This window comes from Telopea speciosissima, chromosome 8, assembly GCF_018873765.1.
Source record: "Telopea speciosissima isolate NSW1024214 ecotype Mountain lineage chromosome 8, Tspe_v1, whole genome shotgun sequence".
Classification (NCBI taxonomy): domain Eukaryota; kingdom Viridiplantae; phylum Streptophyta; class Magnoliopsida; order Proteales; family Proteaceae; genus Telopea; species Telopea speciosissima.
The window spans coordinates 16,548,980-16,573,335 of record NC_057923.1 but is presented as its reverse complement, the minus strand read 5'-3'; the positions used below and the strand labels follow the sequence as shown (position 1 = coordinate 16,573,335).

The 24,356-nt window shown below is 39.0% G+C and overlaps 1 protein-coding gene across 1 annotated transcript; it reads left to right on the top strand.

The window, feature by feature from the left end:
• Nucleotides 1-1,876: 1,876 nt before the first annotated feature.
• LOC122671119 (cullin-3A) lies at nucleotides 1,877-23,342 on the top strand. Its single transcript, XM_043868214.1, has 2 exons — nucleotides 1,877-2,572; nucleotides 21,056-23,342. The coding sequence occupies exons 1-2, from the start codon at nucleotides 2,412-2,414 to the stop codon at nucleotides 23,094-23,096; spliced, it is 2,202 nt and encodes a 733-aa protein (XP_043724149.1). The 5' UTR covers nucleotides 1,877-2,411; the 3' UTR covers nucleotides 23,097-23,342.
• The last annotated feature ends 1,014 nt before the right edge of the window (nucleotides 23,343-24,356 follow it).

The window sequence follows — 24,356 nt, the reverse complement described above, 5'->3', positions numbered from 1 at the left end:
ACGTGAGTTAGAGAACCAAACACTAAAGCCGTCCAAGAAATTATACCTTCCTCCTCACACCGGAGACTCAGCTCCACCAACCTAGCTGCAATCCACTTATTAAAACCATTGATCTTAAAAAATGTTGGGGAAAGAGACTGCTATCTGGGCACGTGCGGTACGTTGCCCTTACACCCAGACATAGGTGCAGGTAAAATGACTGCACCTTCGAAAATTCTGCCTTTCCTTGATGCAATAGTCATTTCGCCTACCCCTATGTCTGGGTACAGGGGTAGTGCACCACATGCACCAATTAGTGTTCTTTCTCTCAAAATGACAATAAAATTTGGGGAAAGAGAATGCTATCTGGGCTCGTGTGGTACACTGCCCTTGCACCCAAACACAGGAATTGGCAAAATGACCATCACACCTAGAATATTATGCCTTTCCATGGGTGTGATGGTCATTTCGCCCACCCCTATGTTTGAGCATAGGGGCAACGCACCTCACACATCTAGTAGCGTTCTTTCTCCCTAGAATTTGATATAAGGTATAAATTTTCTGGATTTATCCTCCGATTCACTCAAGTATTGGATTGATCTAGGTAGCTAAGCCAAGTCTTAGAAAACTGATTCTTAGTTTAGACGTATGTAAAGGGGAAAATAATCCTCTCCGATTTCTTAAAAGTGTGTAATGCAGCAGTTTGGGGGTGGAGATGTCGACACCAGGCAGCTCAGACATCCAACAATGCTCGAGAAGAAGAAAATAAAAAAAAAAACCAATGAGCTCGAACAGTTGAATGTTCGAGCTGCCAGGTATCGACATCTCCACTCCAAACTACTACAATCCACACTTTTTTTTTTTTAGAGAATTGGAGAAGATTAAAATCCAAGTAAGGGGCATCTAGAGTCTAGATTTCCCAAAGATGAAGATTCTAGATTCTAGCCTAGTAAAACGGAGCCTGTCCTTACAGTCAGGAATAGTAGGATTAGTCAAAGAAGTTAGCCATGTGGATATCATGAACGACTAATGATGTGAGCGGTGCTTTATTAAAATTTTGGGAAAAAATATGTCCGGGAGTGTGGTCTATGCCAACACTCCCATGAGTCTATCTCTTTCCTTCCCATGTGAAAAGACACCTTTGCCCCCTTGTTTTAAGGAGGAGAGAGATAGACACATGGGTGTACTGGTGTATGCCACACTCTTGGACAGAAAACTGCTTTCCTTTGAGAGATTTCTTTAGCTTGGTTCCTTCATCGATTACGATTCCAATCCATCGGCTGCTATAATCTTAGTGTGAGAAACAGAATTATAATGCCACGTAGACATCGGCTAACCCAGACTAAATGAACGTTCCTGATTGATGCGAATAATTTGTTCATTCATCGCCGATCGGTGGATAAGAACTTTCATAAACCAAAGATATATTTCATCCATATTTTTTTCCATTTGTTCGTCTTCCCCATAATTAACCGAAAAATAAAGGGAATATTAGACAAGAGGAGAAAGGTAGAGGAAAATTATCACCTCCAGTTTGCTGACCGGCCCAGTTCCTCAGTTCCTCTAATAGGGGGATGGTGGACCCCACCCGGGCAGGGTGTTTGGGCATAGGTAGAGAGGTCATTTCAGCCCCCTTTGTTAGAGGAACTGGGGAACTGGGACGGTCAGCAAACTGGAGGTGATAAAGATGAAAGGTAGATGAAGGAAACAGAAAATATATTTGAAACACTTTATTAGATGAAATCTCCGTGAGTACAGCGAGGGTTTTCTTCTCCAATCCCGCTTTCGCTTTCGGTGTTTCAGTTTTTTCGATTCATGTCTCCTCAGGTTACATTTTGACCCCACAGGCATAGCCAAAACCATCGAATTCTTGACATTTCCTCCTCGAGCTGTAAGCCTGTAACGCTGGATTCGACATCGACCCAAGGGCTAAGGTGGTTCATCCTCCTCCTTTTGTGATTACTGGAAGGAAGTCTTTTGGGATCAATTTAAGATTGCTTCAGAAAAATCCAGCGAAGAACTATATTTTCAGGTCTCATCCAGTTGTCGGTAATTTCTTGCGAGGCTGGAATTCTTTGTTTTGGTGTCTGAGGCCGTAAGAACAACAGTAATTGAATTATTCCTACAAAAGATTCGCTGTTGGAGTGAGAATAATTGTTGACGCAGCAATTAATCTAGTCTTATCTTTTAACCTTTCGATCTGAGGTTGGTTTGCTGTTTGATGTGAGGCGGGAACTGTGTTGTTCGCTACAAGTTTCGATCTCAAACTTTCTCAACTGTGGTTCGGCAAAGAAATCCATTTTCTGGTTTACCTGGTGATATATATTATACGATTTAGGGTTTTTGTTTGAGGATTTGGGGCGGCTTCTGCAATCTGATTCGTGGCACAAACTAGTTTCTCCAGCGCCTGGCCTTTGTTTTAAGAAGGAAAGATGAGTGCTCAAAAAAAAAGGAATTTTCAGATAGAAGCATTCAAACATCGGGTGGTGGTGGATCCGAAGTACGCAGAGAAGACATGGAAGATATTGGAGCATGCAATACATGAGATATACAATCACAACGCAAGTGGGCTGAGTTTTGAAGAGCTGTATAGGTTCGACTCCTTGCATTAAGCTTCAGCAGTTCTTCAATTGCCTTAGATTGTTTAATCTTATATCATTACTTCATTCGGATTACGATGTTTGCATTCGATAATATTTTGCTCGCTTACTTCTGCATAGGATTTCAATCCTTTCTTGGTACTGTTTCCGCGTTTGTTTCATTTTGTTAGTTTGTATTTGGACTTCCTGTTTTCGTTTGTTACATTAGTTTCTTAGATTCTTAAATTCTTAAAGTTTTAGCTTAATAATTATGGAAAGCTGTTATACCTTGTGAACTGTTAAACTGTATTGGTTGAAATACTGGAACCAAGTAACCCATGCATCCTGTGAAATAATCCTTTTGGTCGCCTCAGGGTGGTCTTTTGTTAGCTACATTTCCTTTGCAATTCCACCCCTCTCCTAAAAGGGCGTACCCAGTGCACGAGGCTCCCACCACTGTGGGGTCTGGAGAGGGTCATATTGTACGCAGCCTTACTCCCGCTTCGCAAATAGGCTATTTCCAAAGACTCGAACCCGTGACCACTTGGTCACACTGGAGCAACCTTACCGTTGCACCAATATCCAACCTCCAATTCCACCCTTCTGCTAAAAAAAAAGGAACATATGTTGATCCCCTATGCTCAGTGGTTCATGCTCAATGGCTAACTTGATTTGCAAGTTGTAGCTCTCAGCCTCTTTGCTCAATAGCTCATTAGATTTGCAAGTTGAAGCACATAGGCAGTGGATTTTTTCATGTTTTAACCCGCGGCAGAGATTGCACACAATTTTGCCTGAAGTCCTTTTTGAAACTTAGTCTATTTCACTATTTATAGACCCTCCATCAAAATTTGAAGAACATTTTCTCTTAGACAGGCTGTACGATGGCTAATCTTTAGCAGAGTTTGATTCTGGAAATATCTCTTCAACTAAGGTTGGTCGATATGGCCAATCATTTCCCAAAAGAAAGCTGGTCGACCCCTATTATGCAGATAGAATATTGGCTTGACATGCTGGACGATATCCTCTTCAAATCTGGAAATATGCTAGCTCAAAATCTATTTAAATCTGAAGATAATCTTCCACAAAATATGATGGAGGATAGGGGGAATGAACCTGGATAGGTTCTTGCCAACCAAGAACCAAGAACCAGGCTGTCTCCCACAGCGATTCTGGACTGGTTTTTGGGCCTTGTTCCTGTGGTTACACCTGTGCTGAAACCTGTGATCTACATCAATTCTCCCTATCTTGAAAAAAAAAAAAAAATCGTCCTCAAGTTTGGTAGAAATGTTGAATCAGACTTCAATGGAAAGTCTCCATCTGCTGTCCCCCCATGGCTGCTGCAACCAATACTGCAGGAGGATCGTAAACTCTTCAATGAAGAGTAAGCATCCTCATGGTATTTTGAGGCTTTCTTCAATAAGCAACTAATGTAGCATGAAATCTTCTATCGAAATAATGAATCCCAGCAGTAGTTTGGAACCTCGGTTGATCTCAGATTTGCAGGGTGATAAAAACCAGAATAGAAACAACGAAGAAAATAGAAAATAGAGAAGAAGGATAGAGGATTGGATCGAGTAACCCACTCTCTCCCTGGCCTCTCACTGTACCTGTCTCTCACAGCTATTAATAAGGTTCAAAAACTCATCTCTATTCGGTGTCTCAACCAGGTCGAGATCACCGAGATCTCGGCGAGTTTGTGCTTTTTTATTTTGTTTTTGTTTTGGTATGATGTTTCGGTGGGCAAATGGCCACAATTGGCTCCGAAACTTTAAGGGAAGCATGTTTTAGGCTTAATAAACATATTTAAATCTTCAAATTGTAAACAAAAGAACCCAATTTGGTGTTTTGGATTTGCATCCTTGGTTGGCAGTAAACGTCGAACCCTTAATGTAAAATTGCCTATTCTGCACATTATGAGTGCTTTGAAACATAATTGGCAAGTAAACAAGTGAATTATGCAATAATGGCTGAAGACACATAATATTGAATAATTATTTAAGAAATAGTTAAAATACTTGAAGTTTCTACTACAAACTACAAAGTACAGTGAAGTGTGAACAATGCTTATTACATAGACATCCAACCCAAGTACAGTAAACAATACATAAGTCATAGACGCCCTACTGCCCTAGTCTTCCATGTCCCAACTCCTAGTAGTGTATCCCAGTAGTATTGAGTGATTGAGTAATGATGTGGCCAAAAAGTCAAGAACCAAGGTTTTCCCCCTTCTCTGTCGAGGTACTTCGAAATTTTGAAGTCTGTCTCAAGTTAGTGCCTTTTTATAGTGTGCAATGTACCATTTTTCATTTTGGCGAGACAGTACAAAAGTACCTAAATCTCGCCAAATTTCAATCGAGATATTTGAGTTAGTGTAGCCGTGTAGGTTTTATGCCTCGGTTATAAACTCGTCTCTAGAAGCTTGAGTTTCTCGAATTTTTTGAGATCTCGGATTTACAACTATGCCATTAATGGCTTTAACCAAGCTCATTCTTTTCTCCAACTGGACTTGGCTGTACATCCGTTTTTTCCTTTATTTATGAACTTCAAATCGGTTACAGCATTAGACTTTTCCTAATTAAAAACAATCAAAGAGACCTAAAAATAGGAATTATTGGACTGCTAATAAACCTCTACATAAGAAACTATAATTCCCTAAATTATAGGATCATTGCAAGCTGTCATAACCCTCCAAAGGCTTCTCCATGCAATGGCCATGGGGCTTAACAAAATCTGAAACATATTTTCACTTAGACAGGTGGAACAGTGGCTAATCTTTATCATAGTTTGATTCTGGAAATATCTAATAAGGTTGATCAATATGGCCAATCACTTCCCAAAAAGAAAGCTGGTCAATCCTATTATGTAGGCAGAATATTGGATTGACATGTGGACGAAATCCTCTTCAAATCTGGAAATATGCGAGCTCAAAATCTATTTAAATCTGAAGATAATCTTCCACAAAATATGATGGAGGATAGGGGAGATGAACCTGGACAGGTTCTTGCTCATCGAACTAACCAAGAACAAGGCTACATAAGACCAGGCTGTCTCCCACAGCGTTTCTGGACTGGTTTTTGGGCCTTTTCCTGTGGCTACACCTGTGCTGGAACGTGTGTTCGACATCATATTCTCACTAAATGTAGCTTTTTTAACCACAAAATTTTCCTCCCCGTTTATCATTGACAAAAAGAAGGAAACCAGGGAGGATATAGCAATTAAAACCAGAATATGCCCATAAGCATGGTCTTACAATGAGTGCAATTAATAAACCAATTAAAAGCAAACAACTCAAAAGGCCACACAAATGGTCTTACATAGCAAGCCAATAAGATAATTTCCATATAAAGATAATGACTTCTATAACCAAAATTGGGCTTATGTAGGAATATCATATATGCACATGATATCTCTTTGAAATATATTCTTACTACTGACCATGCACTTATATAGACATCACATTAATTCCAATCCAAACAAGATGTCTAAGGCGACAAGCAAGAACTCAACACAAGAGTTTCAAATAGGAATGGTCTTACATAGTAATTGAAGATTTTACCACTTAAGCATAGGATTACTAAGGCAGATGGTGGACTTATATAGAGAGGCAATACTCTACTCAAATGCCGAAACTGGACTTACATAGGCATCAATATATATACCATTCAAGTTCAGTGTTACTTGGCCAAAACAATGGTCTTATATAAACATCACAATTATTCCTGTTCAAATATATGATGTCTAAAGCCAATAGAAACATGGACTTATATAGTTGCAAAAGATGATAATCCAATCATGTGTTAGGCTATTAAGGCCAATAGTGCCAAGCATCATATTAACATATTGATGCATCAATCATTCAAAGTGATTCTCATTTAGGCTCATCAATAGGCATCGGACAACATATGTGAATACCACAAATATCAAATAATATAAATTAAGAACAGGTAATTCACATAGCACATGTTCTTACATAGGTTCCAACAAAATATGTTCCCAATTTATATTAAGGAGGCCCAATTCAAAAGAGCATGGACTTATATAAGCAGCAACATGATAGGCATACACAATATATAAGCTACCTTAAAGCCGCACGGCTAGCCTTACAAAAGAACAAAATCCACTCAAGGATTGAGTACTCTAATGCAAAAAAATAGGTCTTACGTTGACACAGCTAGTATACCACACATTAATTGAAGTGTCTAAAGCCGCATATGGACTTACATAGGGATAAAAAATATCTCCATATAAAATGAGATTCCTAAGGCCACACATGGACTTGTGTAGGAATGGACATTTTTAATTCATTCATATAAGGCATTCCTGCTGCCATAAGGCTGGTCTTACGAGGGAATGAAATAATTCTCAGATTCAAGCATAGTACTCCCCAAGCCACAATGATCAATGGTCTTACATAGGAGACATAGATATACCAATCATGCATAGTCATCCTAATGCCACAAACAAGACCTTACAATTGGACTTACATGAGAATATCAAGATAAATCACCATTTGAATGCAGTATTCTTAAGGCCACATGGTACATCTGGACTTGCATAAGAATTGTAATATAGATCACATTTAAGCATAATTCTTAAGGCCATATTATTACTGGACTTATATACGAATAGCAAGGAATTCATTCACATTCATGCATAGTATTCCTAAGGCCGCTAAACAGCTACTGGATTTACATAGGAGTATAAAATAATTCAACCACTAATGCAAGCTCGACCTCGAACCAGTGGGAGAGCGATTGCAGCAGGATCCATAAAATAAGGAAGAATAAAATTGAGTAACTGAATTTTTTTCTTGCTGTTTTCTCTTTACATATGAAAGGAGAACATTAAAGGATAAGGAAGAAGAAGAAGGGGATATGGAAGGGGGGATAGGGGATTCTCTCAGACTCAGTCCAGGGCCTCTCACCCACGGTCTCTCACAACTTCAACCATAACTCTCTTTTCTTCATTCTCTCTCCCTTTTCTGCTCAGCCACATACACTTATTTATAATCATCTCATCAATGGTTACAAAATTAGCAACTCCCACTAGTGTGGGGAGATCATGGAAAAAGAACTCGGTTGAAACCAACCGAAACCACCGAGATATCTCGGTTTTGCAAGAAACCGAGACGAGTTAAGGTGGGAGTTTAAAAAGTACCATATCTCGGTTGGTTTCGGCCGGCACTGGTCGAAACCAGTTGAACCAACCCAAACCGGCGCTTAAAAATGGGAAGTTTCGATCGAAACATGCTATTTCTCGTAAGTTTCGATCAAAACATTAGAGATCTCGGTGGTTTCGACACAGGGAATGGGAGTTTGGCTAAAAAGGGTGGATATCTTCGCATATTTACTTCATTTGGTGCATCTACAACATACATCATGGTGAGCCCTTCCCTTGGTTGGGATATCTTATACAAGTTGATGATGGGGCTTATAGATGGGTAGTTATGGACTATCAGAACAATTGGGCCCAAAGCATCTCATGGGATACATATGTAGTACATTTAGAGGAACAACTTTGAAATATTCAGCGGTACGTAGCTCGTGGATTGGACCCACCAAGAAACTCCGCATGAAATTAAGCGAGTGTTGACTGTTGAGCACCTTAATGTTTTATTTGGATAACATGTATTATTCAGTGTTCTTGTACTTCAACTTTATGTGAACTAAGTATTTATAATACCAGATTTAGTGTATCCTTCAACGTACACTTGTAAACTTGGGTCAATAACCACGAGTACCATTTTGAGTGTTTTTTTTTTTTTTTGGTTGTTGTTGTGAAAATAGTTCGTGCATTGTGTTTAGAATGTAAAAAATAGGCTGTTTACAAAAAATCAGACCTAGAAAACCATTTTTGGGCCTCGAAACCACAGTCTCGAGTTGGCTGGGAAAAAATACCAGGTTTCGTCCATATCTCGGTTTCGGGCTGGTCGAAACCTGAGATTTAGAACCTTGGGGGAGATTGCTTTGCTGCCAATAAAACTGAAAAAGGGAAACTAACATAAAAATAGAAACTCTAGCTATTGACTCAATAACAATGCAAGAAAATAGAAACTAATAGATAGTATCCTAACAAATATTGGCACCATCTTCATCCAAGCCAGCTGTCGATATTGAGCCCCACAACGCTATTCACGTGAGCAATAAGTCGTGGTACTGTTCATGTGACCAGTAAATTTAAAAAAAAAAAAATTCTGTCGTCTTCTTCATGCTTCGATCTACATCAACTACATCCATGCACAAATCCTAACACCAATAGCACAAAACCCATCAGTACTTATATAGGAATATCAAATAAATCATCCATATAATATGCAATATTCCTACAGCCAAACAATACTCATGAATCAAATCTCACACTGAGCAAAATATTTCAAGAATATCAATCCATTTGAATAGTAATAATTTGGCACAATGACTTTTTGCCCAAATAATTCTTAAATATAAAGTATTACAAATCATAACTAAAGATTGAAAGATCCATTCTGAGATCTACTTAAGTTTTGACAGCTACTTTTAAGAAGCTAATCAGCTAGGCCTTTTTAACTGCTGAAAGATGATAAATTAGACTGTTAACCTTCACATGGTTTTCTTTTCTCAACAGAAAAAGTTCCCTTTCTTTGGTTGCAAGTTGTGTCAAATCAGCTTTTACATCTTTCAGCTGTTCTATGAGGACATCAATTCTTTTCTTCTTTTTCAAATTTCCTCAGAGACATTCTTTCCATTAGAAAGATCAGTTTTGACTTGAGATATTTTGTTTGAGAGATCTTTGAGCTTTGATATTTGCTCTTTGATTTCACTATAGGCCATTGATGCATTAGGTGCAAGGTTTTCAATCAAATCAAATGTCTCTTGATGCTGTACAATCATCTTATCTTGCATACTGTGATCATGCTCACTTTAGAGCCATGCTCAAATGAGCTTTTAAGCTCAATTGGAGTGGGATGAATTCCCAACACCAACTCTTTCCCATAAGTGCCCATTCATTTTAATACGACCATTTTTATACACACCATGGGAGTTTGGGCTTAGATACCTTGAACATTTGCGGCTAACCATAACATCTAACCTTTGCTTCATATTGTTTGTTTGAGGCTTCTAATTCTGTTTTGGTTAATTTCCTCTTTTTGCTCGAGGAACCTGTAAAATTTCTAGCAAAGGAACAAGCTTGGCCTTTTGGTACCCATTTCACTTTGGGTCCTTGCCAGTTAGTTTTTAAAGGATATTGAGCTTTAATATGCCCCTTTTTGCCACAACCATAACAGGTAATATACGGCTTAACTTGAGCTTTTATCCATGGTGTTTTAGGCTTATCCGTGTATCCAATCCAAAAAGTCTTAGGAGCAAATTTTTCTTGATCCACCATATCATCTAGGGTCTTGGTTCCTTTTTCAAATTTCTCAAGTAAAGATTTCAAATCTTCCATTTTCAAGTTCAAGGACTCATTGACCTTCAGGGACTCATTATCATTTTCCAATACAAATATGATCCTTTTAGACCTTTGTTTTTCTCAATGATTTTCTCATATTCTGAGAACAATTCATCATAAGCATTGGATAATATTTTATAAGTAATATCAAGCTCAGAATTTTCATTCTCACCTCATCTTCTCTTTGAGGTTCCATAATTCCTTAGAATGCCATTTGATACTCCTCACTTGAGTTATCATCATCTGACTCGCTTGCTTCCAGGTCATCCTATGTGGTGACTATGAAGGCTCTTCTCTTCTTCTTTTTAAGCTTTTCATCTTTCTCATCTTTGTGCCCTTTTCTTGTAGGACAGTCCTCAGACACATGTACAAATTTATCACATCTAAAGCATTGAACATTTTTCTTAATTTGGGGACCTTGGCCAGAATTATTAGATCTATTCATTCTCAGAAATTTTTTAATTTTCTGGCCAATAAAGCTTCTTTATCATTGTTTGATGATGAAATCTTAGGAGCATGATTTATTAATGTAGTCCTCGATTGGTAGGAGACCAACTAGAAACCAATAACCAGGATCTACTATGAACTAGGTAATCCGGCTAGGTCAAAATGGGTGAAAATTGTTACATTAGGATTAGCGTTTGATGGGACATAGGGTTAGGTCAAGTTGATGTAGGGAAGTCTATCAGTGAAGGTTAGGTTTAGGGTATTGGGTTTTTGAAAAGGAGGACGATGGAATCCAGGGTTTAGGATGGTCAGATGAGGACCAGGTTTGGATCGAGTTTCCCAGTAGGTGAGGGGATGGTTCGATCCAAAAATGGGACAGAATTGATGGATGGTTATGGCTGGGTGATGTTTAGGTCTTGAGAAAATTGAAAACAAAAAGGGGAAACCAAGGTTTGGGTATATAGAAGGATGGGGATGGGGATGCTTCCAGCTTACTTGTAATGACAGAAAATTATTGACAGCAGCTTGTTGATGGAGGAACTTGAATAAAAATTGAATCTTTGACTGAAACTAGAAAGTAGAACTTGAAGAGAATCACCCGGGCTTCACACCGCAAGGTGTCGATTGGATCAAACACCAATCCCATCTATGAACCACCCGGGTTTCACACCGCTAGGTGTCGATTGGATCAAACACCAATCCCATCTATGAACCACCCGGACTTCACACCACAAGGTGTCGATTGGATCAAAAACCAATCCCACCAGTCTTGATCAAACACAAGGCAAAATATTCAATGGAGATGAAGAGCAGAAAAAGCTTTTCATTAATATCAAAATTCGTGTCCAATAGTTGCCCCCCTTACAACCTTATATAAAAGACTCAAAAATAGACTCTTATACTAAAAAGGAAAGGCCTAATCCAATCCTTAACCTATTAGGTAAATTAAACTGACTAGGAAACTGAAATACACTCAAAACAGAGTCCTAGTACAGCCCCACTAAACACTTAAAAGGAAACTACTAAAGTCACTTAAATTGAACCATTGGTTGAACTGGTTCAATTTATGAACAAAAACACCAAAATAAAACCAAGTATGGAAGTAAAACAACTAATCTCGTATGCAACCTAATTACCCATATTTTAGGCCCATAAAAATGGATTATTACATAGAAAACCCATGGGATCAAAGGTTCAACACGTATATAACCTTAACACATAATTTATATGTTCCTTAGTCAAGGTCTAAGAATCTTATGGGCTAGATCACATGATTTATATGTTCTTCCCAAGGAAGCTAACTCATTAACACTCTTAGTGAGTCTAGCATACATCTCACTTATGGTCTCATTATCATGCATTTTAAATAATTCATAGGAATGTGTAAGGAGATTTATCTTTGATTTTTTGACATGGCTAATTCCTTTGTGAACAAACTCAAGCTCAAGGCATTTCCAGATTTCCTTGGCAGTTTTGCAAATATGCACACGGTTGTATTCATTTGGTCCAAGAGCAAAATATAGAATGTTCGTTGCCTTGGAATTGTGATGTCCAACCTTTCTCTACTTTGTTGTCCACTAAGCCTTGTTAACCTTGAAGGGATCGCAAAACCACTCTCGACAATATCCCACACCTATGGGTTGGTAGCTTGCAAATATATTTTTATCATTTGTTTCTAGAAACTATACAATGGGCCATTGAACAGAGGAGGACGAGTTGCTGAAGCTCCTTCCAGTAGACAAAATCCGGTTGCCATTATTCTTCAAATTTGTAAGTCCTTTTGAAGAGAACCCGCTCTGATACCATTTGTAGGACCGTGTAGACTACCCAAGAGGGGGTTGAATTGGGTTAATGCTGAATCTTAGCTCATTTTACTTTCGATTCGCACTATCTCAAACACCAACAGTTTGTTAGTAAAACAAATACACAATAAAATAAATAGAGGAGATACAGAAAAAAGAGAAAGTGAACACATAGATTTATAGTGGTTCAACATTACCTTAATACCGTCCTACGCCAACTCCCAATGCCCTCTCACCGGCTTGGAATTCCACAAAACCAATCTCCTTGTAGGGTAGGAGAAACACTCAACCACAATGATTTACCTGAGATCAACCACACTCTCCTTGCAGGGTAAGAGAAACACTCAACCACAATGATCTCTCCTAGATCAACCATGCTCTCCTTGTAAGGTAGGAGAAACACCTCAGCAAGGTTCAGGGCGTCAATACCTTTTACCACACAATCAATAAAAAGTGATTCATGATGGTTGGAAGGGCCAAAACACCAGTCACCTCTTTTACAGGTAGATATGCAAGTTGTAGCACATATGTTGATCCCCTTTGCTCAGTGGCTCATGTTCAATGGCTGACTTGATTTGCAAGTTGTAGCTCTCAACCTCTTTGCTCAATAGCTTATTAAGTTTGCAAGTTGAAGCACATAAGTGATGGATTTTTTCACGTTTTAACCCAACAGATTTTCCACACAATTTTCCCAAAATCCTTTTTGAAACTCAGACTATTTCACTATTTATAGACCCAATTCCAACTAAAAAAAAGCTAGCTGTTATATGTTCTAACGGATCTATTTTTTTTGAACTTCGGTTGACTACTGTACAAAGTCCATCTGCCATGACCTTGTAGACTGCAAAGAACACCTCTCAAACTTCCACCGGTTAATGAACCGGTCAACCGAATTGATCGTCCGTCTGATCAAGAGTGCTCTCGATAACCAGCGGATCATGTACCAGTAGACTACTAGGATTCTCACCGGTTAACCGCTTTACTCAGAACCGATTGGCTGCTCAATCAACCACCATAGTTGTAAATGGATTTTTTTTTTCACTTTTAAATCACATCTCTTGGACATATTTTCCAGTTGGTTCTCATACCATGCCATGTGAATCAATATAAGGTCCATTCAAATTACCAAAAGGGCCAAGTCCAGGTTCATGATAGATGTCAACCATTTAGGTCTATTTTGACTTAGTCAGTCTACATTATGAACCATTTATCTTAAGTTTTCCATTTTAAGTCCATAGGTGATAATCAGCAGATCATGAACCAGTAGACTGCTAGGATTCTCACCGGTTAACCGCTCTACTTAGAACCGGTTGGCCACTCAATCAACCACCATAGTTGTAAATGGATACAGATAGAAACGTGATCACCAAAACATAAAAGCCATTAATAATCAGGATTGTACTTATGGCATCCTTTCCTCAACATAAACCATCACAAATAAGGGACCTTGAACACAGTTGACTTTTTATTCAATTGTCAGTGAAACCCTGGTTGAAATAATTCTTTTATCTTTGATGTTGAATTTTATTATTAGATTCGTCCTAGTTGGAAGAGCCAGTGGAGAGTGGAAAAGGGTACTTACTTGGAATATAGATGAGCTTTCTTCATCCTGGAAACCCTGATCTTCAATTATTAAGAGTCCTATAGACAATTATCCAATGGCCTATTTCAGCCACTTCTTGGTGATTTGGTCATATTGACTATTGGATAGATGGGGAATCTCTAGATAGGCCGCATGTCGAATCTGATGACCCTATCCACTGTATGACACCTTGTATTGGGATCTTCCCCACATTTTTTCAACTGTTCCTGTTCTTGTAATAGAGTGGACTGTTTCATTCTATTTCAGAGCATTATTGTTTCTCATGATGATGTTGAATTGGCCTGAATGTCAACACATGGTTTGATAATGACATAGTCAACGTGTCCACAAAATTTGAGTGCTAACAGACACTGCCATGTGGCGGATTAGTCAACAGAACTGGGAGGGAAATTGGCTTTTTGGAGCTAGATTCCACTCCATAATTTTAGTTACATATGCATGTGTACTTTTTGTAGAGGTAATGGGTGGTTCTCGATGCATTAAGTTTTTGAACCTTATGTATAAGTTTGCATTTTATAATGGCTAGTGAACATTGACTTGAAATCCTTCTGTAATTAGAAGCATATGATCTTTGAGGGTGATTCCACCATTTTATATGGTTTTCTAACCTAAGTAATGGTCCTTTGAGGTCTGTCCCATTCATTCTGAGGTCCTTTTCCTTTTATCCTCTTCTTGGATTATCTTATTCCATTGAACACTTGAATTTGTGACTTGCTAGTGTGCACTCATGAAGTAAGGACCAGCTAGGACTTTTACATTGACTGGGCTTTTCCTGTTGCTTGATTCTGGCCTTCCGCAAAGGGTTTTGTGCTCAACTTTTTATGGTCTTCATAGTCTAGGTCTTTCTTGTTATCAATGCTCTCTCTCTCTCTCTCTCTCTCATAACTCTTTTTCCTCCCTTTGATAAAATCATCTCTTTCTCCTCCTGGATTCTGTCCTCACAAAGTGAGCAGTGAGGACATTTATATATATTGGGGCTTTTACTGTTGCTTGATCCTGGCCTTTAGAAGATGTTTTTGTGTTCAAATGTTTATGGTCTCCTTACCCTAGATGAGTCTTGTTATCTGTATTTCTTTCTCCTACCTTCCATTTTTTTAGGTAGCCAGGATTCAAATATATCTTTCTCCTACTATTGGGTTTAACATTTATCATTATTCTCTCCCCAGAAAGAGGGGGGGGGGGTGTTGGTGGATATGCATTTTAGTAGTTGTGAATTTTATGTTTTTTTCATGTGATGGGTGATGGAAGTGATGCTTTCTTTTGATTTCTTGATAGAAGTACATTCTTTACAAATTATCTGGCATTTCTATTTTTTAATTGCTTATCTAATTGTATATGTGTGATTTAAGTTTACCTCTACAGTGTCTTATTCCTGCTTTTGTTCGTCTTTTTTTTCTTCCAATAAATCTTTATATGCCTTTATGTTTTGAAAAAAAAAAAACTTCTTCTGAAGTGTGGCTTAAGCCAATCAGTCTATGTTACGCCTTGTTGTCTGCTCAAGATGGACGACAATTATTTCCCCCTCACCCCCCCCCCCCCCAACAAAAAAAAAAAGAAAAGAAGAAAAAGATGCTGCTATGGTTCTCTTTTGGCATGGATGACTAATTACTTCAAGGTTCTGTAGATAGACAAAGCAGTTGGTCTCTGTCCATTCTTAGTGAATTTAAGAAGCTGAAAATGAAACCTTGAATGCAAATAATAGTTGGGAATAGTATATCATGTAATTGATGTGAATTATGTGATTGCATATGGTCATAGAGTCTTCATTCCAAGGTATCATGTGCATCTGTTGGAGTTAATAATCATTGATTTTGCTGCCCATGGGATTGTTGAGGTGACTTAGCATCATGATGGATAAGTTTCAGAAAGGAGGTACTCCTTACTTTTCAGCCCTACAACAATATGTTCATTACTTATCAAAAAAATAGCTACCTTTTTTTTTATTCCTGTTCCCTGCCCCCCATTAGTCAATGTGCGCTTCTTTCGTATTTGTGTTCTTCCCCCCCCCCCCCTCCCTTTTATTAATTTTATTTAAAAAGGTGGAATATTATATAGAGTAAAATAACAACAATTAGGTAATCTGAAACCCAAACCACATGAACACCAAAACAAACACAACAAGGAGATTTGCTAGATTGGAGAGGCCCCAAATATATGGTTTGTGCATCTTTATTTTGGCCTTTGCCTAACCATCAGCCACACCATTAGCTGATCTTAGCCACCATTAAAATGAAATCTCTCCATTCAGTAATTGGAATCTTATTAGATGCATGTATCTTCAAAGCCCTTCCATATTCGAGTTCAACTGCTTTATAAGTAAAGCTGCGTCACTCAACCCTCATGTTCAACCTCCCATTGGAAGAGGATTCCTCTAAGATCTTGATCACTGCCTTTAGTTCAGCTGTGATGGAATTACACTTCTCGGTAGAACCTGACAATAATGCTAACTTGATGATCTGTGAATGCTTGCCCTATCTATGCTGGCAGCTTGGATTGCGTATGGAGCTTCCGTCAAAATTCAACTTGGTAAAGTTACCAAGTGGTTGTGGCGGTTCATATTGAATCCTCCTGCTAGAGTGCTGATGCTGCCTTCATAATCTCTGAATATCCAATCTATGCTGGTGGCGTGGATCGCCTGTGGAGCTTCAGTCAAAGTTTAACCGCTAGGATACTTAGTTGCTTCTCGCTGAGGGTGGCAATGGGTGTCTGTTTACTCACAGTAACTGTCACTTGTTTGGAGGGTACGATTAAGGCTCTGTCTGGTTGCAAGTAAAGGGAAGGGAAGGTGAGTGAAATCAGGTTTGAAAAGAAAAAGGAAAGTTTTGTAATTATGATTGTGTAATCTACTTAAAACTCTTACAATTTTTGGTAATTATATTTTTAAATGTAATATCTTATTAATTTTCAAACCAAAGGAATTTGATTGCTTAGTAAAATTCAATAACCATATTGGAATATTTGGAGTTAGTTACACAATTATGTGGGGTAATGATTACAAAAGTTTCCACTTTAGTATTGATTTGATTTCACTTCTTTCCCTTTATTTCCCTTGCAACCGGATGGAGCCTAAAGAATTTCTTACCCCGTTAAAAAGTGGGGAGAGTAAAGCTAAGGGTAACGGGGTTGTACCCTCCCTTTGTACCTGTCTAGTTAGGAATAATTAGGTAATCTTACTCGCACACATGTGCGCACCCACACAAGGCACAGAGCATATACATCCCATCTAACCTACCCATGGCTCATTTCCCCAACCTAAATACATATAGCCTAAAGGTCTGAAGTCTAATAGAAGCCCCAAATTCCTTATTTATCGGAATTGTGCTTTCCGCAATTTTATTCCCTTGATGCTTTACCTGCGTTACCCGTTTATCTGCTGTATGATTGGAATTTTTATCCTTGCCATATAAGGTAGAGGTAAGAGCAAATCCATGGATAGAGCCTATTGGAGGGCAAATATCTATGTTGCCAACCCCATATAGCTGAGATTTCCCTTACTTCCTGGGTTGGACTCGTTTCCTCTTACTTTCATTTCTCTTTTTCATACTTCTCATCAGTCATCTCTCATGTCTTCATTTCTTCTTTTCTCTTACTTCAATTTGCAAGGATCCATGTAGCCGACCCCATTTAGCTGGGATAAGGCTTAGTTGTTGTTGTTGTTGGAGCAATCCTTGCCCATCCCTATAAGATAAAGGTGAATATCATCTACATCGCTTAAAGAGTGAGGGTAAAGCCATTATCTACCTTACCCTACCCATTGTTGTATGCTTGACTGTTATCACTCGCAGCTTGTGTTTAAAAATTGTTCAAATGTTCGTACTTTTAAACCCTTTTTAACAGTGATTTACTTTTGCATCTCTTTCTATATAGGCTGGCATTGAAAACCTAATGCAATATGAAATTCCAGTTTATGGATCTCAGATGCAAGCAGGCTTCATGATCAGATCTGAGATAAAGGAAGCAACTGTGTTGTTAAGGGAAGAAATCAGATCAATGGAAGGAGAGGGAAAGAAGGAGAGAGATAAGAGAAAGCAAACACGTTTGGCCAGTAAGACCACACAACACCACGACAAACTGAACCAATTCTTTAATTCATTCAATCTTTCTGTAGTAGTGAGGTTACAACCATATATATAAATAAAGACTGCTATAAAATAGAAACTAATTATCTACTCAAAATAAAACACCATAAAATAAAAGATTATATAATATTATCCCAAAAAAAATAAGCCTCTCTAAACATCATACTAAACCAACAACCAGGTTTGGAATCGGTTCCTTGTGGTGTAGGAATCTTACCAAGTAAAACTGGTCCGTCAAGTATTTGCATCAATTCCCCTGGTGTTGAGAAAAACTCGCCCTCAAGTTTTGTAGAAGGGCAGTAATGGAAGAGCACAGGAGAATGCCTCCTGCTCCGCATTTGTATCAAGAACCATATTCAGAAGATGAAACATGGAAGGCATGTCCTCATCTTGAAATGGTTGGGGAATAACAAACTCAATATGTAGAACATCAATCATTGCAATAGAGTCTATTGTTGCTCCACCCATATTAATCATCTCGTCTTCCTTTGCCATTATTGTTGTGCCACATCAGAGCAGTCTTCCTTGTGTGTTTACTCTTTCGGCTCTTCCTTTGGCTGTACTGTTGGTGCACTCCTTTGGTTCTGAGGATGCTTCGTCAATCAATCCTTCAAGAACAAATATCTGGCGCATGTGAGAGTGCTGTAAGGTGTACAAATTTTCATCATAATAAATGATGCCCCTCCATGCTTCCAACCACTCTCAACTCATTATAATAATGCACTTTGAAGAATCAAACACTTCACAATAAGCATCATAACAATATTGGGGAATTGCGAATTTGACGAAGGCATCATCCTCAGATTCAATGATGATCTCGTTGGTCTTTGATAACATTTCCACCGCAGACCGCGAAATAAAATGGTCACACTGCCCATTATCTATGAGTAAAATAGCAATGTTTCTGTTGGGGCAAACAAACTCTGGTCTTAAAAACATAGGTATCCATGGCCAGGTTCAGCTCTGATACCGATTAGTGCAATCAGAAAATCCAGATTATAGATCTCAGATGGAAGCAGGCCCAATAATTGACAAATTTATTATTAGATCTGAGATAAAGGAAGCAACTGCGTTGTAGGGAAGAAATCAGATTGATGGAAGGGGAGAGATAAGAGAGAGAAAGAGAGCATGTTCGGCCAGCAGGCCCAAGCAACACCACGGCAAACTCAACCAATTCATTAATTCATTCAATCTCTCTGTAGAAGTGAGGTTACAACCATTAACCATATAAATAAATAAAGCTCCTATAAAATAGAAACTAACTTAAGAATTAAAGCAACTATGAAACTTGAAATAGGAAAACTGTCTCCTATGTAATCTGCCCAAAATAAAGCACAATAAAATAGAAGGTTACATAATATTATCTCAAATAAAATAAACCTCCCAAAATATCCTACTGAACCAAGAACCCGGTTCCTCGTGGTCTAGGAATCCCAACAGGTCCAATCGCTCCAGTCAAGTATCTGCATCAAAACCTTTGTGGGTATTTATATTACAGAAAAGGTTGTCTCACAGACTGGAGGCTTTTCTTTCTTTTGTAAAGGAGAGTGAGAGGTTGACTTGGATAGGATGTGCCTCTTTGTATACAGAGTGGGTCATCTGGCAATCAGTTCAATCTCTTTTATCAGAGGGCAAGTGTTTCCTGAATGTCGTTGCCAGCAGAAGTGGCCTCATTGTTGCAAACCCCGGAAAAACCTTGGGTTTGCATCTTGTTTCCCTTTTTATTATTTTATCTATTTTTACGTTGCTGTCCATCGAAAGTTTGCACTTTATGGGCAACAATCCATTGGTTGTTGCTGCTGGATAAAAATTTTCCATCTCCCTTACGGAGTCTTATCTCTTTATTGAATAGGAGTTTATCAGTTTGTTAGATCTTTTTGTTGAATCTGTATAATCAAGAAACAGTTGTGCTTTTGGGGAAGAAGGCAAAACTCCCTCCCTCTGCACATCAAACTTTGCTGCCTCTTGATTGTTTAATTTGCAGCCTTGTTTTAAAGTATTGTTCACGGCAGTGCATTTAAAGTGTTGACTGATGTGATTTGTAGTTTGCAACAGTTTCATGTTTCAACGAAGTGGTAGAATATGTGTCGTACAACTTTTTTTATCGATATTATGTGTTTTTTGTTGAAAAAAGTACTGTGACTAATCTTCATTTCTTAATTTATTTTTACATCTTTTATTTCATTGTCTGTTACCAATGCAGTATGCCTTGTATATTAACCATTTTCTTAGCTTTTTCAAGGTAAAAATAACCATTTTCTTAGATTTTTCAAGACAAGAAAGTTTGCTTTGTATGATTATCATTGTGGTATATACCCAAATCTCAGAGTGTTGCTTGCAGCTCTGGGCTTCCATTTGGTATGTTTCTTACATCTTCTTAACAGATCCCTAATATGACTACGAATACATCACCCAGGCTTAGATGCTTCATCCTGCGCATGTCAAGTTTACCTGTGCATGTCCTTGACAAGCCAAAATTACACTAGGACAGGAGACTTGTAGATTCTAACCTGTGGGATTGGGGCTTAGATGCTTTGTCCTTTACATTCCAAAATTACATGTACAGACAGATCCAGCAGATTTGTAGACTCTGATCCAACTGTATAATCATTTGTCTGAATGATTTTGTTTACATCGAATGGTCAAGGCTTGGAATAAATTGGATATTGCCTCCATTTTCACCTTAACAACCATCTTTCAGCATTAAAAATAAATATATATTGGAGGGCCTACCCTCAGATGTGCTTGTTCAATGTGTAGCTAGCAATGACAAAGCAAGAGATGAAATGGTGATACAAGCTGTTACCATGATACTGCTAATGGTTTTAAGTATACTGTTTGGTGGAGATCTGTGTAAATGACAAAGTGGGTTCCATTTTTCTCAACGGAAAAATATTTACTGGAAATTTATTTTTAATTTTAAATTTCATTTTGTATTTCTTTGCCATTTGTCTCTCTCTTTTTTTTGTTGTACATGGTGAGGAACCATTTTGGTTAACTAGGCGAAGAATCTAGACGTATTTGGGCATGGTTGCTTAGATGGTTGTTTGTGAATATGCTACTTTATCTGCAAAATATTTCTCTCTTTTGCATTTGAGATTTTTTTTTTCTCCTGAACGCCAACCACTTTGGACTCAGGAATGCTTACAATATGGTGTTGCACAAATTTGGAGACAAGCTGTACTCAGGACTTGTGACAACAATGACTATGCATCTAAAAGAGATATCGAAATCCATAGAAGCTGCTCAGGGAGCTTTGTTTCTGGAAGAGCTGAATAGGAAATGGACAGACCATAACAAGGCATTGCAGATGATCCGAGACATACTAATGTATATGGACAGGACTTTCATTCCCGTTACTCATAAAACGCCTGTCCATGAGCTGGGTTTGAACTTGTGGAGGGACAATATTATCCACTTTAGCAAGATCCAGACAAGGCTTCTCAATACACTACTTGAACTTGTGCACAGAGAACGGACTGGTGAAGTTATAAACCGGGGGTTGATGAGGAATATAATCAAGATGCTTATGGATTTGGGTTCATCTGTTTACCAAGAAGACTTCGAGAAGCCTTTCCTTGAGGTATCTGCCAATTTCTACAGTGTTGAGTCTCAGCAGTTCATTGAATGCTGTGATTGTGGGGATTACCTGAAGAAAGCTGAGAGACGTCTAAATGAAGAGATGGAGAGAGTCTCCCACTACTTGGATGCAAAGAGTGAAGCCAAGATAACTAATGTGGTGGAGAGGGAGATGATTGCAAACCACATGCAGAGGCTAGTCCATATGGAGAACTCAGGCTTGGTGAGCATGCTAGTGGATGATAAGTATGAAGACCTGGGAAGGATGTACAACTTGTTCCGCCGGGTAACCGATGGACTCTCTACAATAAGAGATGTGATGACTGGTCATATTCGGGAAACTGGTAAGCAGTTGGTTACTGATCCTGAGAGGTTAAGGGATCCTGTGGACTTTGTCCAGCGGCTCTTGGATGAAAAAGATAAGCATGATAAGATTATCAGCTTGGCCTTCAACAATGACAAGACATTTCAGAATGCTTTAAATTCCTCCTTTGAGTACTTCATTAATTTGAACGCTCGGTCTCCGGAATTTATTTCCTTGTTTGTGGATGATAAGCTTCGTAAAGGCCTGAAAGGTGTCAGTGAAGAGGACGTAGAGATTGTCCTGGACAAGGTGATGATGCTCTTCCGCTACCTGCAAGAAAAGGATGTTTTTGAGAAGTACTACAAGCAACACTTGGCAAAGCGGCTTCTTTCAGGCAAAACTGTTTCGGATGATGCAGAGAGAAGTCTCATAGTTAAGCTGAAGACAGAGTGTGGTTATCAGTTCACTTCCAAATTGGAAGGCATGTTTACAGACATGAAGACGTCTCAGGATACAATGCAAGGGTTCAATGCTAGCCAGGCTGCTGATACCGGGGACAGTCCTACACTAGCTGTCCAGGTCCTCACAACAGGGTCATGGCCAACTCAACCAAGCTCTACGTGCAATCTGCCAGCTGAGATTCTGGGAGTGTGTGAAAAGTTCCGGGCGTATTATCTAGGAACGCATACTGGACGGAGATTGTCTTGGCAAACAAACATGGGCACAGCTGATCTGAAAGCAACCTTTGGGAAGGGGCAGAAGCATGAGCTGAATGTGTCCACATACCAGATGTGTATACTCATGCTGTTCAACAATGCTGACTGCCTGAGCTACAAGGAGATTGAACAGGCTACGGAGATACCGGCCTCAGACTTGAAGAGGTGCTTGCAGTCATTGGCCTGTGTAAAGGGGAAGAATGTTCTTAGGAAGGAACCCATGAGCAAGGATATTGCTGAGGATGATGCCTTTTTCTTCAATGACAAGTTCACTAGCAAGTTTTACAAGGTGAAGATAGGCACAGTGGTTGCACAGAAGGAGTCAGAGCCAGAAAAGCAAGAGACCCGGCAGAGAGTGGAGGAGGACCGGAAGCCCCAGATTGAGGCTGCGATTGTTAGGATCATGAAGTCAAGGAGGGTCCTGGATCACAACAACATTGTCGCTGAAGTCACAAAACAGTTGCAGTCACGGTTCCTGCCCAACCCTGTTGTAATAAAGAAACGGATCGAGTCCCTCATTGAGCGTGAGTTCTTGGAGAGGGACAAAATAGACAGGAAATTGTATCGGTATCTTGCCTGAAAAAGAATTTAGTGTGCTTGTCTCTTAGGGTCAAGGCCTTTTGCCTTGAGGTGGAATTGTATCGTTCATTTGGTGAGAATTGCTGCAAGCTATGGCTTTCACCGAATATTTGTTTATTGCCCTCTGCTGCAGGTTGTCCTTCTATTCTTCATTTTTTCTGCTTTAAATCCCAGAATCGATCTTCTTTCTGATAAATTTAAATGCTATAGAGTTCTTGGATTTTAAAATAACTGTTAACTTGGGCAGGCTGATGTACCATGATAGCAGCTTTAGAAGATTTGGAAGGTGGGGAAGTGTTGTCTATATCACTCAACCGTGTTAGTGGTGTTGGGGGTTTCATTTATGTAGTTCCCATCCTTGTGAAAAGGCTTGAGACTCTGTACTGGATTCTTGAGACAATCAGGGAATGGAGATGGCGTGAACTGCCTCACTAGATCTTGCGTTCTTGTTGAAATTACTCTTCTTTATCTTCTTTGGCTATAGAAGAGAGCCTGGAGAAGCATGTAGATATAGGATCTGCAAGAGACCCCTCTGGCTGATACTTTGCGGCAGATGGACCAGCTGCACACCCAGGGTGGTAGGGGGGGGGGTTGTGTTTGGGAATCTGTAATATGAGAAGTGGATTGAGCTTTACTCACCAGTGGTCTGTTTGTGGAGCTAGGGTTTGCTGATGCATAGAAGCGATCATGGATAATTACTCATGTGAAAGATTTCACCATAAATCTCACAAATACTATGAAGTTCATACTTTATGTTAACAAGAGAACCCGCTCCTTGAGGATTACCAATTTTAGTAGTCCTATACACAGGATTCCTCTTGAAGTGAATGATTTGAAAACTCTAGCAGAGGATGAAGGCAACCCCCCCAAAACTCCAGTTTGTAATTATAGAAAGAAGGCACCCGAAATGCTATTTTGCCAGAGAAAAATGTCCGTCAAAGAAGATTAAGTCCTGATGTGGAAGATCCAACTATGCCGCAACCACAGAGCATACTTATAATCTACTAAATGGGCTTAATTAATCCCTGTTGTAGAAGCTGTTGCAGTTCTTGGGCAGCAAGACTCAAGTGCTCAGGATTCATTCCAGAATGATTAGCATTTAGAGAATTAGAGGGTTCACCATTTTCATTCTTCTTGAACGGAAGATGGATGAAGAATTCTGGATTCTGCCAAAGAGGATGGGCATATTTAGAAAGGAACTCTGTGTGGGAATCTGCATAAGAATTCTTAATTAATTGATTTTTGAAGAGCTCGAACAGTT

Bases quoted from the DNA above. Each gene is read 5' to 3' on its own strand.
- LOC122671119 (XM_043868214.1), top strand. From the start codon at position 2,412: ATGAGTGCTCAAAAAAAAAGGAATTTTCAGATAGAAGCATTCAAACAT. The intron at 2,573-21,055 runs GTTCGACTCCTT...CTTTGGACTCAG, and splicing joins AGTTTTGAAGAGCTGTATAG to GAATGCTTACAATATGGTGT.